This window comes from Plutella xylostella, chromosome 22 (assembly GCF_932276165.1).
Source record: "Plutella xylostella chromosome 22, ilPluXylo3.1, whole genome shotgun sequence".
Classification (NCBI taxonomy): Eukaryota; Metazoa; Arthropoda; class Insecta; order Lepidoptera; family Plutellidae; genus Plutella; species Plutella xylostella.
Window position 1 is genome coordinate 402,679 of NC_064002.1, and position 16,280 is coordinate 418,958.

General features: G+C 37.5%; 2 protein-coding genes across 4 annotated transcripts; one reads left to right on the plus strand and one right to left on the minus strand.

Annotated features, from left to right (window-relative positions):
• The first annotated feature begins 6,357 nt into the window (after positions 1–6,357).
• LOC105382133 (sulfotransferase 1B1) lies at positions 6,358–10,267 on the plus strand. The gene is made up of 7 exons (XM_048628978.1): positions 6,358–6,549; positions 7,130–7,261; positions 7,687–7,786; positions 8,040–8,272; positions 8,393–8,487; positions 8,723–8,891; positions 10,137–10,267. Exons 1-7 carry the CDS (start codon positions 6,471–6,473, stop codon positions 10,250–10,252), a joined length of 924 nt encoding a protein of 307 aa, XP_048484935.1. The 5' UTR covers positions 6,358–6,470; the 3' UTR covers positions 10,253–10,267.
• On the minus strand, positions 10,240–16,063 carry LOC105382132. 3 transcript variants are annotated; one of them, XM_038122569.2, is made up of 4 exons: positions 15,676–16,063; positions 13,866–14,681; positions 13,469–13,698; positions 10,240–10,692 (listed from the first exon to the last, which is right to left on the minus strand). In XM_038122569.2, the coding sequence occupies exons 2-4, from the start codon at positions 14,658–14,660 to the stop codon at positions 10,467–10,469; spliced, it is 1,251 nt and encodes a 416-aa protein (XP_037978497.2). In that variant the 5' UTR covers positions 14,661–14,681; positions 15,676–16,063; the 3' UTR covers positions 10,240–10,466. The 3 variants fall into 3 exon arrangements, with proteins under 3 accessions (XP_037978497.2, XP_048484934.1, XP_011550272.3); XM_048628977.1 differs by lacking the exon at positions 15,676–16,063 and adding an exon at positions 15,610–15,628; XM_011551970.3 differs by lacking the exon at positions 15,676–16,063 and adding an exon at positions 14,880–14,898.
• Between the last annotated feature and the right edge of the window lie 217 nt (positions 16,064–16,280).

The window sequence follows — 16,280 nt, forward strand, 5'->3', positions numbered from 1 at the left end:
TTAACAATGCGATACATACTTTTTAAACTTATAAAGTTACTTTTAATAATGGGAACATAAAATCTTTTGTAATTTTTAAAAACTTTGTATTGATTTCCGGTTTGAATCACAGATCTCAGAATAAGATCAAAATTAGAATGAATAACTTCAATGTTTAATTCAGATCACAAAAGCCATTTTATTTACAATAAGTATCCCACTAATATTAAAAAGGCGAAAGTTAGAGTTTAAAGTTAGTGAGTAGTGTGTGTGTGTGTTTGTTACTTTTTCACGGCAAAACGGCTGAACCGATTTCGATGAAATTTGGCATGGAGTTAGCTGATTCCCTGGATTAATGATGGATGAAAAATGAATACTTAGGCTACTTTTTATCGCAGAATTCTCACGGGAAAACTTTTTAAGGAGAAGCAAAGCTCGCGGGAAGAGCTAGTTATACATTTATTTATTATATTATCAAGCCAAGCGTGTAGTAGACAACAATATGTAGGTAGTTTTTACAAAAAAAGATAGCAGCTTGATTACTTACTACTGCTTAAGCCGTCAAAGGATAACCTTTTAAATACCAGAAAACAAAACACCAAAATTTTCCTGAAAACACTGAAGCCAACTAATTTATCCCGTGGCTTGATCGAGGGCCGAGCTTCGAGGGGCCGCCGCAAGATGGCGCTACAAAAACCTGACGAAGTAACAGATGATCTTCATTTAAATATTTTTGCAAGGGACAGCCGAATTTAGGATGGGAGCTGAGAGAGGCCGTCACACACTATGGGCATTTTCCTATTTTAATTGTTTATATCCTACGGTAGGAAAAATATTTTTTATATCAGTTTACTGACTGTAGGCTGTATTGATGGTGATGTGTTTATTGGCTGGTTCAGCTTTTCAAAATCATCATCATCATCACGACCCATCACGTCCCCACTACTGGGGCACAGGTCTCCTTCCAATGGTTTAGGCCTAGTCCACCACGCTGGCCTAGTGCGAGTTGGTGGACATTCAAAATCATGCGCTCATAATTGTTTAAAGTTGCACATGTATGTGCTGTTTTTTTTCGGTGCAAGGTTAAACAAATTACTTACAGATGAAGAAAAAGACGTAAGTATTCTGAATTATGAAAATGCCTGTCGCAGAATACACTTTATGCACGTATCTGTTTTGTGACTATCACCACTAGAGTAAGACTTATTCATCGAATGTAAGCAAGAATATTGAAAACATTTCTAGGTAAGTACTTCTCTTATACAATAATAAACCACCCCGTGTGGCAGTAAATGAGATGCGGCGACGGCCAATAGCGCCGCCGGGATCAAACACACACTTCGCCCGAGCTTTACACTGACACTTTGTTTTAGATTTATTGATGTTTTCCACGACAAAAACGTTATTAATTGTAGCCCGATGGTTTGCGATACTTTGCGAGTCAAACAGCAAAGACTCAGTCAGTATTTGAGTTTGAATCTTACGTTTATGTACTAAATTTGAATCTCACATAATATTATGAACTAGCTATATACCTATTGCCCGTGAACGCTTTAAAAAAATATCCGTGAGAATTATGGTATAAAAAAGCCTTTGTTATTCGGCTGGTCATCTGCTGTGTTAGTCAGCTTCCTACATAGGGAATCAAAACATTAGTGTTTAGAAAATATGAGTACCTAGGTAAGATAAGCTGAACATCAGGCTGTCGTTCGAGTTACAAAAACGCTATGCCATTTAAAACTAATTAACTGGATAATAAATAACCTTAGGTACAACTATATTTATAAAGGCCATATGAATTTATTAACTGCGTCACACCATGTCACACCTACCTTTATAAGGTAAAAAAACGTTACTGGTGACCCTAGTCCACTAATCCATTACCACGATACATTCCACACTCCGTCTCTGTTCTCGGGAGGCAATTCCTCTAATTGCATTACGAAAACACCTTTCGTCGAGAGAAGTTTCCGTCTCAATAACTCATACGTATTTCATGATTGTGTCTCGAGTACATCCAACTCTAAGTACGGAGTATGAGGTACAGTCGGCACACAGTAAAATCGTAAGCTACAATAAATAAAATGTAACTGATAATTTGATTAAAAATCTGTATATACAGGTTCTCTGGAAAGGCCACCAACATAAAAATTCAATGAAAATCTTACTCATTTAGTTAGCGAAAAGTGGCCAGCGAGGTTAAAAGCAGAGATTTCTTGAAAGTTACACCTTTCGAGAACCCTTGGTCCCCAGTGATCGTATGGCGTAGTATCTACGTTGATAAGGATATAGTTTTTAACCCACAGTCTACAAGTGTAATTATATTGGTGATAAATGGTATACTCTAGGTGCAAGTCTGCAGCGACTATGAAGCTGACTGTACGAGGTACCTCTGCGCGCGGGACCCCTCGTAATTCTTTCAATTTCGCGTTGTCTATGTAAATGAGTCTGCAGTCTGTCGGTGCGCGCTTTAATATCAGCGGGGACACACTTCATCTTGTTTATTATCGGCTCCATTGTACCACGAGAACGCTAGGTCGACACAATTGACTTTAACTTGGTAGTACCTAGTTGTAATCACAATTATTATAAGCTACTAAAGAAGTAGGTCTTTTGATTGAGACAGCTATTTGGCTGAAAAATATAGGATTGAAAGTGGTAATGGTAATCATAGCCATACAAAAAACGAATTCAGTAAGTATAGGTACTAACGTGAGATGCCGCCTGAATATTTCGCAATAGGGATAGTATTTCACAATGTTTCTAACAATTTATTTATCGCCACCACGTGCATATCCGTTGATAGTAAAATAACATAGATTTAATCGTGTTTTTTGTGGTACATTAATTACCGTGTCGTGCACGGCAGTGGAACCGCGCCGCCGCCGCCGCCGTCGCCCGCTCGCCACTCTTTGCCACAATTTTTCCAATTTCCCGCCGCTACGCGACACGCCAAATCCTCCTTTGATTTATTTTTTAATTCAACCTCATTTCAATTTATGAAGCGATACTCCTTGTCTGAACATTTGTACCTGTGTGCTTCTTTATTTAAATGCGTCTCTATGGTATGGTAATTGATGTGCTTCGCATTTGTCACGCGTATTCCATTAATTTTGTTTCGTTTGCTAACGGTTTTATATTCGGGATATACCTACTTGAGACATCAAACGAATTCGAATATTTAAGAATCCTTGGGTTCAGGCAAATTAGTATAACATGCTTAATAAAGCTTGACCAATGAGTTTTACCACGAGTATTTGAGTGCGTAGTAAACTATATCTGAGCGCGATTACCTACTTCTACGGCTAAACCCAGAACATTTCAATCTACTCCGCACAAAAGCATCATCATAAAACAACTTGAACACTATCTTATTCCCATCCTCACCTAAGTATACCTACAGCTAAAATAATAGATGGAAGACTCCTGAAAATAAAGCTTTCAGTAATATATTTCCAGGAAAATAGCCATTTTCTGCTAAGAGCTCTTGACATAGTTGGCTCAAGCCACGCCCCGCGCAGGCCCCGCCCTCCCCCCGCCACGCCCAGCCATCTTTGCCAAGATCCTTTTAGCTTTTATTACTCTTTAACAAGATGAGTGAGGACTGTGCCTAAGTCGTTTAAGTTTGACGGTGGAGAGTTTTATGTTTGAGCACTTTAGCAGGCGGACGGAGCGTCAACAACGCAGCGTTAGTTTTTAACGGCACTGAGTAAGTGCTGAGGATGAGAGGAGTTTTAATAATGTCATCGTTGAATCTCGTACAGCTAGGCTTTCTGTGTACTGAACAACCCTTCGTAAGCGAGTCCAACTTGGATTGAGATGGTTTTTAACATGAATCTAGATACCTACCTACATCTTATAAAATTTATGGTAGACGTATTTCTTGTGCAAAGCAAACTACCTATTCAGTTTAGTTTTTTTTTTTTAATTTGAAACATCAATATCATTTTTAATACCTATTCATATATTAATAATAATATACTAGATACCTCCTCCCCTCATGTTAAGGTGCTGATAGCTGAGCATTCACTGTCTTGTAAGTAATGACTATTGAATAAAAATACAAGATCGTTTTAGCGGGCATTCTACTGAACGATAATAACACACTCACGAGCAATGAAAAAGTTCCAGTGACAATAGCACCAAATAACTCTAAACTGAAAAGTTAGCTCCAATAATGCGCTGCTCCAATACATGGGGACGTCTCACGCACGGCCATCCCACCCCAAGCTAGGCAGAGATGCTAATATGGGTAACGGACAGCGGGTATATCTACACAAATACACCTTTTGCGTTCCTTAGATTGCCTTCACCTGCCAACAAAACGCCAAGCAGTTTCCATCTTCCTCATCCGACGAACCCGGATCGATCTAGCTAATGCATAAATGTATTAGTCTCGCACTATTCCCCTAAATTTATACTTAATAAAGACCCGGGAGGCCTTCCATGTTTTTTCTTATATCTTCTTCTTTGAAGATAAAGCGGGCAATTGAGGAATATTTTTCTTTGTGGGTAAAAGAAAAAGTGTTTTTGTAGTCCGTTTGTTATTTGAGCGCGGCGGGTAGCTGTGTTATTGCCTGGTCGAGACGTGAGATGAGGTGGGAAAATAATAGAAGGCGTATTTATACTACTGTACTTACTTATAACATGTTGTTTACGTCTTTTCATAGCTTGATTAAATTGTTAGACAAATTATTATAATTCTAAAATTCTGAATGTATACCAAATATTATGATCAATGACCCGAGTCAGTAATTAAGTATGTGAAGACCTTATAAAAGAAGTATGCAATGCAGCATATGTTTTTGTAAAATAACAGAGACAATACCATAAGTCCTAAACGGAAAAAGCTAGCTTAATGACGCCGTCTGCAGTTAAAGTAGGTACATTAAAGTATATTAAAAAATCTTTCTTTTAAATTAGACGGTCGAATGGCGTAGTGGTTAGTGGCCCTGACTGCTATGCCGAAGGTCCCGGGTTCGATTCCCGGCTGGGGCAGATATTTGTTTAAAGACTGATATTTGTACTCGAGTCTTGGGTGTTGATATTTATATTTAATATGTATCTATCTATGTATTTGTGTAGATATATCAGCTGTCCGATACCCATAACACAGGCTCTGCCTAGCTTGGGGTCGGATGGCCGTGTGTGAGATGTCCCCACATATTATTATTATATTATTACCTATATTTAACAGCGCATCAGAATATTACCAACAAAACAGGAAAGAGGTACATATTTCGTATTTTTTTTAGTTTATTTCTTTAGGTTGTAAAACATGCATTTGTATTGTTTATCTTTTACCAAAATCCAGTAATTACGTAGGTATAAATATACTTACATACGTTCTTACGCAGGTACCAACGTTCCAAAAAAGTTAAAGTAAGTAAACAAAGTTAAATGCAAAGTCTTAACAAGTTGGAATCGGATTTGAGCCGAATTTGAATAAAACTCGGGCAGACGACGGCACTCCATCGACTTGAGAATAAAATACCCCGAATTTCGTAAATAAACTGCAGGGATTTATTTGCTTTCAGAGGTAACAAGGTAGCTAGGAGCTCTTCACAACTTTTACGGCTCGGTCCACAAATGAATGTCTTTGTTAAAAATAGTACCTACAGTGGATAACCTTACTTAAATAGACATTCTTGTGTCATAAATCCTATATTAATTAAACCTTGACGCATTCAATCTACTGAAATTAATAATCCCGGTGGGTATGTACCTAATATTGAGGTATTACACGATGGCTACAAAACTACTACACAGGAACAATATCCAATAAAGACGAATCAAAGGTCACTGCACCAGTGGATCTCGTCAATAATAAACCAATTTAGTATATACGGGCGACATGACTGTGGATTATTTGACCGCTTCCACGCATCGTAGCCCGCTAGGCCCGGGAGTATCAAGCTTCGCTTCAGGGTTAAATAATATCCTATTTGATTAGACTAAATGTACACTAATACACTCGCAAGCAATGAAAAAGTTCCACGTGTTATTGGCGTTCCAATAAGTACCTATCTACTTAGTTTTATTCTATTACGTTACTAAAGAAGTGAATTAATTAATTAGGAGTTTTATCTAAGCTTAATTTAGGTTCTAGGAGGCCTTTGTCCAGCAATGGGACACAAAAGTAGCTACATATAACTACTAGGTTAAATTATTATATTAATGCATTTTTTATGCGAGGTAAATTAAATAGTACCTTACCTGTTAAACATCACCCACATAAGTACTTACTCGTTTTTGAGATAATGTGTAAATTGTGATAGTGAAAGGCCGAGATAAATATTACGGAACCACTATCTATCGTATTTGAGTAGCGTCACACACAAACTCAGTGACTCACTTCGCATTTGTAAGGTTTCCTCTCATTCAAAGTTCGGGGAACACAAACGTTGAACGTGTGTTCTGTGCTTTTTATAGCTCAGTATTAAATAAGTATTGTAATTATTCGTTTACGAACACTGTAAACAAGTTTAGTAATGGAACTGGAACCACTGAAGTGTGAAAAATTGCCAGAGAAGGACAGGGAACGAGTGCGAAATCTGTATTGCCGACAAAGTGAGTTTATTTAGTTTAAGTAACCTATTTACAATAAAATTAAGTTATCCCATGTACATATTTCACTATCATCGGTTCATTCGTATGGCCTGTATGGGAGCTACGCTACCACAGACACGTTGAACTTATAAAACCCCTCTTTTTCAGTCGAGGCTTTAGCTATACAGACTTTCCAAAGTGCAACTTCTTGAAGGAAACTTTTGATCTCTATTTAACCTGCCAAGCATTATCTAGATGTATTTTTATTTAATACGTATTTTATTGCATAAAGCATAAGAATTACAATTAATTAATGCGCTTTTTAGGTTGGAACTTCATAGCATCAACCGGTTAGACTGGATTGTCATTATATTTACGTGTGCTAGCTCCTATATCTCTCTAAAACCAACTAAGTATACAAACTGTATAAATTGTGAAAATTGCAATTAAGTAATTTAACACTGAAACTTAACCAGGGCAAGTTTCCACCATCTCGGATTTCCATCATCTATTCGCTACAAAATATACAAGGTAGGTCATCCGGTGGCGGAAAACTCTGCGGTTTGAATAGGCCCTAATTCCTTATATCTTCACCCCGCAGGTATGCCGAGTGACCTGATGCTGGTGGGAGACGGGCGCTACTGCATGATCGAGCACTCTTACAAGGAGCTGGAGCGCCGCAGTCTGCGCCTCCGCCCTGACGACGTGTGGATCGGGGGGTTCGCCAGATCAGGTACAGTAGCCGACCCTTAAATTTGTTTCTGTCATGCTTTGACTGCACCGTATACAGGAAGAAATAATAAATATCTATCTGAAGATTGAAAGGTTGTGATTGGTATAAATAGTGAGGTGCACGAAAGAATACTTTGCGGCACCGCACCGCAGAGATTTCGCCGTGCGATTTTGATAGTCAAATAGCAATATTGCAAGTCCTTGTCACAGAAGTAGGTAAAAGACGAATGGTATGGCTATTGGCTATATTAATAACAATGGTATTTGCGAGTAACCAAGCCAATATAAAGCCAACATGATAGATATTACAGTCAGCTTCAGAAATCTTTAGGTAATTCACAACAAACAGTTTCAATTTTGTAAAACATGTTTGTGATGTACTTCATGGTTTTATTTTATGGCTCATTTCTATGTGTATTTTTTCAGGCACCCACTGGCTGGCGGAGCTGACCTGGCTGGTCACCAACAATCTGGATGTAGATGCAGCTCTGAATGAGCCTTTCGTCAATAGAGTACATTACTACGAGTAAGTATATTTCACATACATTTCACACTCACGATCAATTTAATAGTTGCACTTACAAACTGTTGACTGCAAATTACCCCTTTTTTAACATTTAACTTAGAATTTGATTAAAACATTTTAAATTTTACTTTGTAATATTCTGGTGCGCTGTTGTACTTCAATATTGCAGACGGCGTCATTTGGCTAATATTTTCCGAAGCATTCAAAACCAACAATAACACACCTAACTCCACCACAATTCCCTCAACTCCAGCTACGGCCGCCCGCGCTCGTACTTCGAAGGCCTGTGCTCCCCCCGCTACCTGCAGACCCACCTGGCCCCCTCCCTCCTCCCCCCGCGCCTGCTGGACTCCTGCCGTGTGGTGTACGTCATCAGGGACCCCCGCGACGTGCTGGTCTCCTGCTACCACTTCTTCAGCAGTCACACGGATGTCGGCTTCTTGGGGGACTTGAAGCAGTTTTATGAGCTGTTCAAGGAGGGTTATGGTGAGTACCTATTCTGTAGAAAAAAATATAACCATCTATAAAAACTGCGTCACATTTATTTTGACTATCAATAAAAACTGCGTTGAAATACCTACTCAAATGTTTGTTGGTTGTTTTCAGTGGTTTACACTCCATACTTCACATACTTGAAGGAGTTCCTGGCCCAAAAGCACCATCAGAATCTCTTAATCTTGTTTTATGAAGACATGAAAAAGGTAAATTGATTTCCTGTTTTATAAACTGATTTATAAAGGTGTGGTAAGGATTGCATTATGATTGATCAGCTTCAGATTACATCTAGAGGCAAGAAGAAACTAAAGAGACTGATGCCACCGAGTGGTGGTCTACCGTATGTCACTGCAACTAAAACTACTGTATACTGTACTGTGTGTATGAGATAGCTTAGATGGTTAAAAAAATATCCTGTAACATAAATTTTCCATCTTCCAGGATATAAAGACGGCAGCTAAGCAAGTGGCAGAGTTCTTCCACCGAGACTACACAGACGAGCAGCTGGACCGGATCTGCGAACACCTGGACATCTCCACCATGAAGCAGAACAAGGCTATCAACAGCTCCGACGTGTTGGGGGATAAGGGAGATGAGATGGTTAGGAAAGGTGCGTACGAAATTATAGATGTACTTATTTGATCATTTGACAGAAATTGAAAACGGCCGACGACGCATAAACTTTGCATTGATAGAAATCTGAAGTACAGTTCCCCAAAATTGATAATGCACATAGAAATCTTCGTCATTGTTCGGCAACGGTCGTATTCCCGAGCGTTAGAAAACTATTATGTATTTAGAGTGGTTAAGTGCATTTTCTTCATGAAATTTTAGTAGAATTATGTAATTGGTGCTAAAAGAGATAATTGATTTATCAGTAACGAAATTTGATTCGATAATTCATAATATTCCATAATATTAAAATTTACTTCTAAAATGTTACAGTAGGTACTTTTCAAGTGTCTTACTGAAAGCTGATGTAAAGATGGATGAAAGAAGGTTTGAATAACACAAGGTTTATATTATAAGGAGAAATGGATTTCAAACACAGGTTTATATTAAAATTTTTAAATCTTAGTTCAAAAGTATTTACAGCACTGATTATTTGACATAAAAAAAAATGTTTACATTAAAATCTCAGTTCAAAAGTATTTACAGCGCTGATCATTCACAATAATATTACAATTACAAACTTGGTCTTTTGGGTGTGGCTTTATTGGCAAAGTGAATTCTATCAATGTGACGTATATTTTATTCTTAAATGTGCCTCATAATATGGCATCGTCAAAAATAATTAAAGTTGAAATTAAATTCACATTTGAAAAAAATAACAAGAACGATGTGTAATTGCAGCTCTTTATAGTTCCACAAAAGTAATACTGATCTTGACCTGGAGACCCTTGACTGATCGGTGACAGCCACCGACCGCCCAAATTGTTTTCGATTATGTGTCACATGATATTGACTACTATTTCTTTCGAACAAGGATCAAAATGCAAGTGCTCTTACGATTCAATGATTCGGTTGTTTCCGGGAATACGACAGTTTGCGAAGATTTGCATGCGCATTATTAATATGGGAGAACTGTACCTACCTACGAAGCAATAATTTAGTAAGGGGTTTCATAAATATGCCATAAAACATAGAACAACGCGGACTCGGGTGTCCATACAATAAGTCAACGCCATACTAGGAGAGATATCGTATTACAATCATTCCACCTTTGTAGCTTTGTTGCAAGTTGCTATAATGAAACTTTTACATAATTTTATGCAGAATTGCAGTACGGGGTGGTGCCATACTTTATATTGGTATCATTATAGAATTGAACGTAAACAAATGATTAATGTTTTAGGTGAAGCCGGTGCCTGGCGGGAAGAATTCGACGAGTTCATGATAAAAGATGCGGAAAAATGGCTAGCCGAGAACTTTCAAGATACAGATTGTAAACAAAGATATGTGAATCAATAAACATTCTTTTGTTTATTATTGTTACAAACAAATGTTAATTTTTAAATAAAAAATACTGAATTGCTATACAAACTCCAGAAAACCATCACCTAAGCTAAATAACTTTACTTTCTTGAAAAAGACAAAGGATCTGGTCGCTCATGTTCCTTCAATGTAGGTATATTAGGCACGATACGATATTCATCAGTACAGCTATGAATAAACAATCTACCATTCACAAATACCCATACTCCGAGAAGCTAGCCCACAAATCCCTGACCCTCTTCTTCATCCTCTCACTCGTGTCATCCTGTATCTTGTCCAGACTGAGTACATCGCCGGCCTCCACCAACTTCTGAAGACTCTCCTCGGTGGCCGAACCGGCGTCGATGACGTCTTCTGACCCTCGCACCAGTACTCCCGTGAACGCGAGGCAGAGGCCGAAGGCATACCTGCCGTATCTGGAATGGGATCAATTGTTGAGTTATTGCTTTGTGTACAGTTTGATCTTAGTTTTGTTGGGTGATTAGTACCTACTCTATGTTTCTGTAGGCACATCTCAGTGGCGGATTTACCTATAGGCCAAAAAGGCCAGTGCCTAGGGCGGCAGATTTAGAGGGGCGGCAAATTTAGCAAAAAAAAATACAGACTTTTTAATGATAAATTTACGAGTACACAATAGGGCATGCAATACCGCAATACCGGTATTGCGTAATACCGGGATCCCGGACAAAATCCACGCTTTTTTCAATACCGGCATTGAAAGTTAATACCGGTATTGAAGTAATACCGGAATCGGACATTTTTTAGGCTATAAATCAAGCGATTAAGATATAGTTAGCCTTGTGCTCCTATATACTATGAAAGTGCAAGTTTTCAACCGTTACATGTATGCAGTTTTTGGCCTTTGGAAACCTACTTGTTGTCCATGCGTTCTAAAAATTTAACTCTAATACTCAATTCTCGTAAAAAATATTACATAATACAGAATTTGATTGCTTTTTCTTGTTGTATTTTGCCCTATACGACCTTTAAACAAAATATATGCCATTTATAACAAGGAAGTCTAATACCCGTATTAATACCGGGATCCCGGTATTGAGTTCTAATACCGGAACTCAATACCGGTATTGAAAATATTACCGGTATTGCATGCCCTAGTACACAATCTATAGGTATATAAATAAACGCACAGTAATATAAATAAAATAAAATAATATTATGAATTATCGAATCAAATTTCGTTACTGATAAATCAATATCTCTTTTAGCACCAAACACATAATTCTACTAAAATTACATGAAGAAAATGCACTTAACCACTCTAAATACATATCGTTTTCTAACGCTCGGGAATATGACCGTTTCCGAACAATGACGAAGATTTCTATGTGCATTATCAATTTTGGGGAACTGTAATAATAGTTTAAGAGATTCTTGGTACGCGGCAGTTATTCAGACTTTGAAATCAATCAAAGATGATATTTACTGAAAAGCCTGTAACGCGACAAGAACCGGCGGGAATACTCTCGAATTTGGAGAAACTGGAAATGGAGGTAATGGTTGTTGTGTGGAATTTTGTCCGTACTACATCAGTGATATTTTTTATATATTTTTTGGACCAAACATTTAGCCACCAGGGGGGGACACTTAAGTCTATGAAGAATTTGCACTTTGAAGCTTAATATTTCGTAAACCAATCACTGAATCAAAAAATGGTTTGAGCAGAACTTTAATATTTACACATTAAACCACACCAACGAAAAAATTCATCCCCTTTTTACGTGTATGGAAGGTACCCCAAAATATTATTTTTTTCAATATTTTATTATACCACTTTGTCGAGGCCGTAATAAATGATGATGGGCACAAATCTATGGAAGCTGGGACCAGCACCAATAGAAATATGAGTGATAAGTCGTTGAAAATGTATTTTTTTGCAAAATATAACCGAAGCGCTAGTCCTGATTTACTGCCCAATTCGAATAATCGTACCTTGAAAGTTTTTATATTTTATTTCTGTAGTTTTAATGTTTTTGTTATTTTTTCACATTCATTTTTAATTTTTCAGCAACATTATACAGATTTGTCGTCATAATATTTGTTTTTCTCACTTCGAAAGAGCTATCCAACTATGTATCTCATCTGTATTGGACATAGGTCCCAAAACGCCCATCTGTAACCCCCATCTCCAACCCCCATTTTGTATATCTTTGCGAAATGTCAGTTTGATATCTTTACCCGTTTCTGAGAAAAAGGGTGGTGACAGACAGACAGACACCGTCAAAAAACAAAGTGATCCTATAAGGGTTCCTTTTTAGGGTTCCGTAGCCAAAATGGCAAAAACGGAACCCTTATAGTTTCGTCATGTCCGTCTGTCCGTCTGTCACAGCCGATTTACTCGGAAACTATAAGTACTACAGTGATGAAATTTGACAAATTTCATCACTGTAGTACTTTGAATTTTGCTACAAAAATATGACACTAAATAGTAAAAAAAAGAATTGGGGGTGGGGCCCCCCATACATGTAACTGAGGGATGAAATTTTTTTTTTCGATGTACATACCCGTGTGGGGTATCAATGGAAAGGTCTTTTAAAATGATATAAAGTTTTCTAAAAAACATTTTTCTTAAAGTGAACGGTTTTTGAGATATCAGCTCTCAAAGTCGTAAAAAGTATGTCCCCCCCCCCTCTATTTTTATAACTACGGGGTATAAAATTCTAAAAAAAATAGAGGTGATGCATGCTAATTAACTCTTTCAACGATTTTTGGTTTGATCAAAGTATCTCTTATAGTTTTTGAGATAGGTTGATTTAACTGTAATTTTGCTGCTACGGAACCCTTTGTGCGCGAGCCCGACTCGCACTTGGCCGGTTTTTTTCTTTTGAGGTACGGAACCTTAAAAAATATTTGATGAAGCATCTGAAGAAGTTGGTGACAGACAGATAGAAATATAATTAAGTTCACAATCATACTAATAACGGGATTAAACTAAAGAATTGAATTTCAGAACTCAGTAGGGGCGGCAAAAACTGAATGGCCTACGGGCGGCAAATTTGTAAATCCGCCACTGGCACATCTACTTTTCATCGGTGATGGATGATCCCAAAGTACCTACTTATATACTTAGTTATGTATTCACTTGTGGTACATATTTATTGTTCAACTAAGATCTGAAAAGGAGTATATTTTGAGCTCATAACTATAAAGGATGTAATAAAATATTTAAGACACCTCTTCAAATCAGCATCCAGCTTGTCCCTCGGATACACGAAATTAGCTTTCATGTTGAAGTTGAAGAGAGACTCCTCAAAGCTCTTGTAGTAGACCTCGAGCCAGTCGAAGTAGTGGCGGCTGCGGGCCTCGTGGTCCGAACAATTGAAGATCGTGAAGAACACGTCCATGACTGGAGATGAAATCTTCGATACCTGGTAGTCCACCATGATGCAGTCGAGCTTTCCATCCTGTTACAAACATAAACAGTTAGTGGAAATTTCTTGCCTACTATTGTAGTACTATATCTAATATCTGGTGTTTAGTGACAGATAGTAGGTCTCTCTCTCTCGTAAGTAATAAGATGTTAGTAGTATCTCATAATTTATTTTATATAGTTTTAAAATCCAGTATTTACCTCATGTTTGAACATCATATTGTTAGTCCAGCAGTCACCTTGAATAATGACGGCATACCTAGAATCCTTCTCCAATTTCTGGAAATCTACAGCACATTTGGTTGCCTGAGAAACCACACCTTTTACTTGATTCCTTTGCTGGTCAGTCTCAAGGAAACCCAGTAGTTGTGTTTCCATTTGCTTAAAGTTTTCTTTGAAGAATTCTATTTCATGAAACATGGCCCATACATCGACGAGTTCATTTTTGAATCGATCGAAAACTTCTGGCTCCTTTTCCCTAAGAACATGAGATAGGGAATGGTATGTTGCAAGTCTTTTTAGAACAGTTACCATTTGATCGTTCGTAAATGAGACCTTTCGATCCAGCATGTCATGCCCGGTAGCTTTGAGGTCTTCAAGGAGGATAAGCTCATGCGGTGCTTCACTCACTACTCCGTAACATTCTGCGTATTTAACGAGTTCATCATCCGGGACGCCAGCAGATTTTTGTAGCGCCACCAGCTTGGGCAAGAATTCCTCATACATCGTTATCTCATTAGCAAACAAAATTGGCAACCCCATCATTTGACGTATTGTTTCAAGGGTTGGGGCTATTTTGGCAATCATAGTCATATTTTTATCGCCTGCGTCGGTAGCTGTAACTCTTTTAACACTCGAGGAGTAATTATCACCTTTCTTTCCTGCGTCACAACCAGTAACAATAGTTTCGTTACTAAATCCTTGCTTCCGAAGTGCATCTTCAATTGTTTTTTTCTGGACCTCACTGAGAGTTTCAATTTCGCCTTGGAACTTCATGCTGACTTCGCCTGTTGATTACTGAAAGCAAATAATTATGTACCAACTTACTGCAATACTATCAATTTATGCACTTTTGATAAGATAATAGATGGGTACTTGTATTGTTTATTTCTATTATCGATTCGGTGTTTTATTATTCATTCAAAGAACATGATACACCAACAAGCGCTGCTTTCTGGATCATTGTTTTCCTAGGTAATAATGTATGGTACCTACTTATAATGTTATAAAACCAGCAGTGACTTGTGTTCACCAAAACTAAGACAGACCTTTGTATCCTTTAACCCTGTAATACTGAAACTATTTAGATTATGCTAACTGTTGGAGATGTTGACTTCTACAAGTCAAAAATCTCTCAGAAATATAGCAGTCAATTTTTGCACCAATACACCAATACCAATAATATGCTTTACAATTTACAGCGCCATCTACATTCAACGTTAGCAATCGTTTAAAATGGTTGCGTTACAACCATGTTAATACGAAATATCAAGCGTAGCCTAGTTCTTTGTTATCGAGTTTCAAAGAATATTATGTGAGAGGGCAGCACTTTTCCGTCTGGGTTATGGGGTGCAACATCATCGCATATAAATCAGTTTTTTTTATTGATTAGATGGTATCGATAATAAAATAATATATGGCTGGTAACACAAACGTAGTAATGCCTAACACGTTTAATCATAATTACAAACATTACAAAACACCATAGAACAACGCGGACTCGTGCACAACACTCAATCATCAACTCATCAGTCAACAGAAATAATATTATTACTGTCTAATTTATTTCCAATTCATTTTTACGGCAAAAACCATGATTAACTTTCGGAATAAATTAAACATTATTCATCGTTTGTAGTAGTTGATAGACCTCCTGAAACTTAAAATCCAAAGCAAAATAATTCACAATAGCCTACTCTCTGTATAAACTTGGTTCAATGATGACCTGTAAAAACTTATCAAAGTCAGGTTAGACGTTCCAAACTTGTATAAAGTAAAAAATCTTATTCACCCAACACCTCACTGGTACACAAATAACAGGTTCGATGTCACAACTAAAGGAGATACAAGTGATACAACACACGTTGATCCTGCATGATCCAACACTCAGTACTAGTCATAGACTCTAGTCCTTATTGCAGCTAATGCTATAACACTGGGAGTTGTTTGTTATTGTAAGGTTACCGAAATAACCTGTTGCGTAATAAGCAGAATTAGTGTGGAGAATATATCAGACCCGCTCGTTATGGATCAGAATTTGTTTGATAGAATAATCTACGCCCATCACATCGGTCAAGGCCATATTGATAATAACACAGCCGCTGTGACTATGTTATTGACAAAAGAACTTCAAATAATAAATGTTTATCCTTATTATTAGATACACAGTTATGTTAGTAGTACGAAGGTTTCTAATTTGTGTGTTTTGCAGAAATACTCGTATATCTAATAGTACCTAATATTTATCTGATATTATTATGTAGGTAGTACCAGCTCCTATAATTAATACATCATCTAAAAAAATAATTATGGTGGCCTACACTAACCTTCTGCTAATCACTAACTAACTTCAATCATAACAGCTACGCCGGTTACTAGATATAAGATTGTATGTTT

What these genes read in the sequence shown, in the direction of transcription:
- LOC105382133 (XM_048628978.1), top strand. Translation starts at nt 6,471, where the DNA reads ATGGAACTGGAACCACTGAAGTGTGAAAAATTGCCAGAGAAGGACAGG. An exon ending in TTTATGAAGACATGAAAAAG is followed by an intron (nt 8,488 to 8,722) that starts GTAAATTGATTT and finishes TCCATCTTCCAG; the next exon opens with GATATAAAGACGGCAGCTAA. An exon ending in AGATGAGATGGTTAGGAAAG is followed by an intron (nt 8,892 to 10,136) that starts GTGCGTACGAAA and finishes TTAATGTTTTAG; the next exon opens with GTGAAGCCGGTGCCTGGCGG.
- LOC105382132 (XM_038122569.2), bottom strand. Translation starts at nt 14,660, where the DNA reads ATGAAGTTCCAAGGCGAAATTGAAACTCTCAGTGAGGTCCAGAAAAAA. An exon ending in ATATGATGTTCAAACATGAG is followed by an intron (nt 13,699 to 13,865) that starts GTAAATACTGGA and finishes TGTTTGTAACAG; the next exon opens with GATGGAAAGCTCGACTGCAT. An exon ending in CTGGATGCTGATTTGAAGAG is followed by an intron (nt 10,693 to 13,468) that starts GTGTCTTAAATA and finishes ATCCCATTCCAG; the next exon opens with ATACGGCAGGTATGCCTTCG.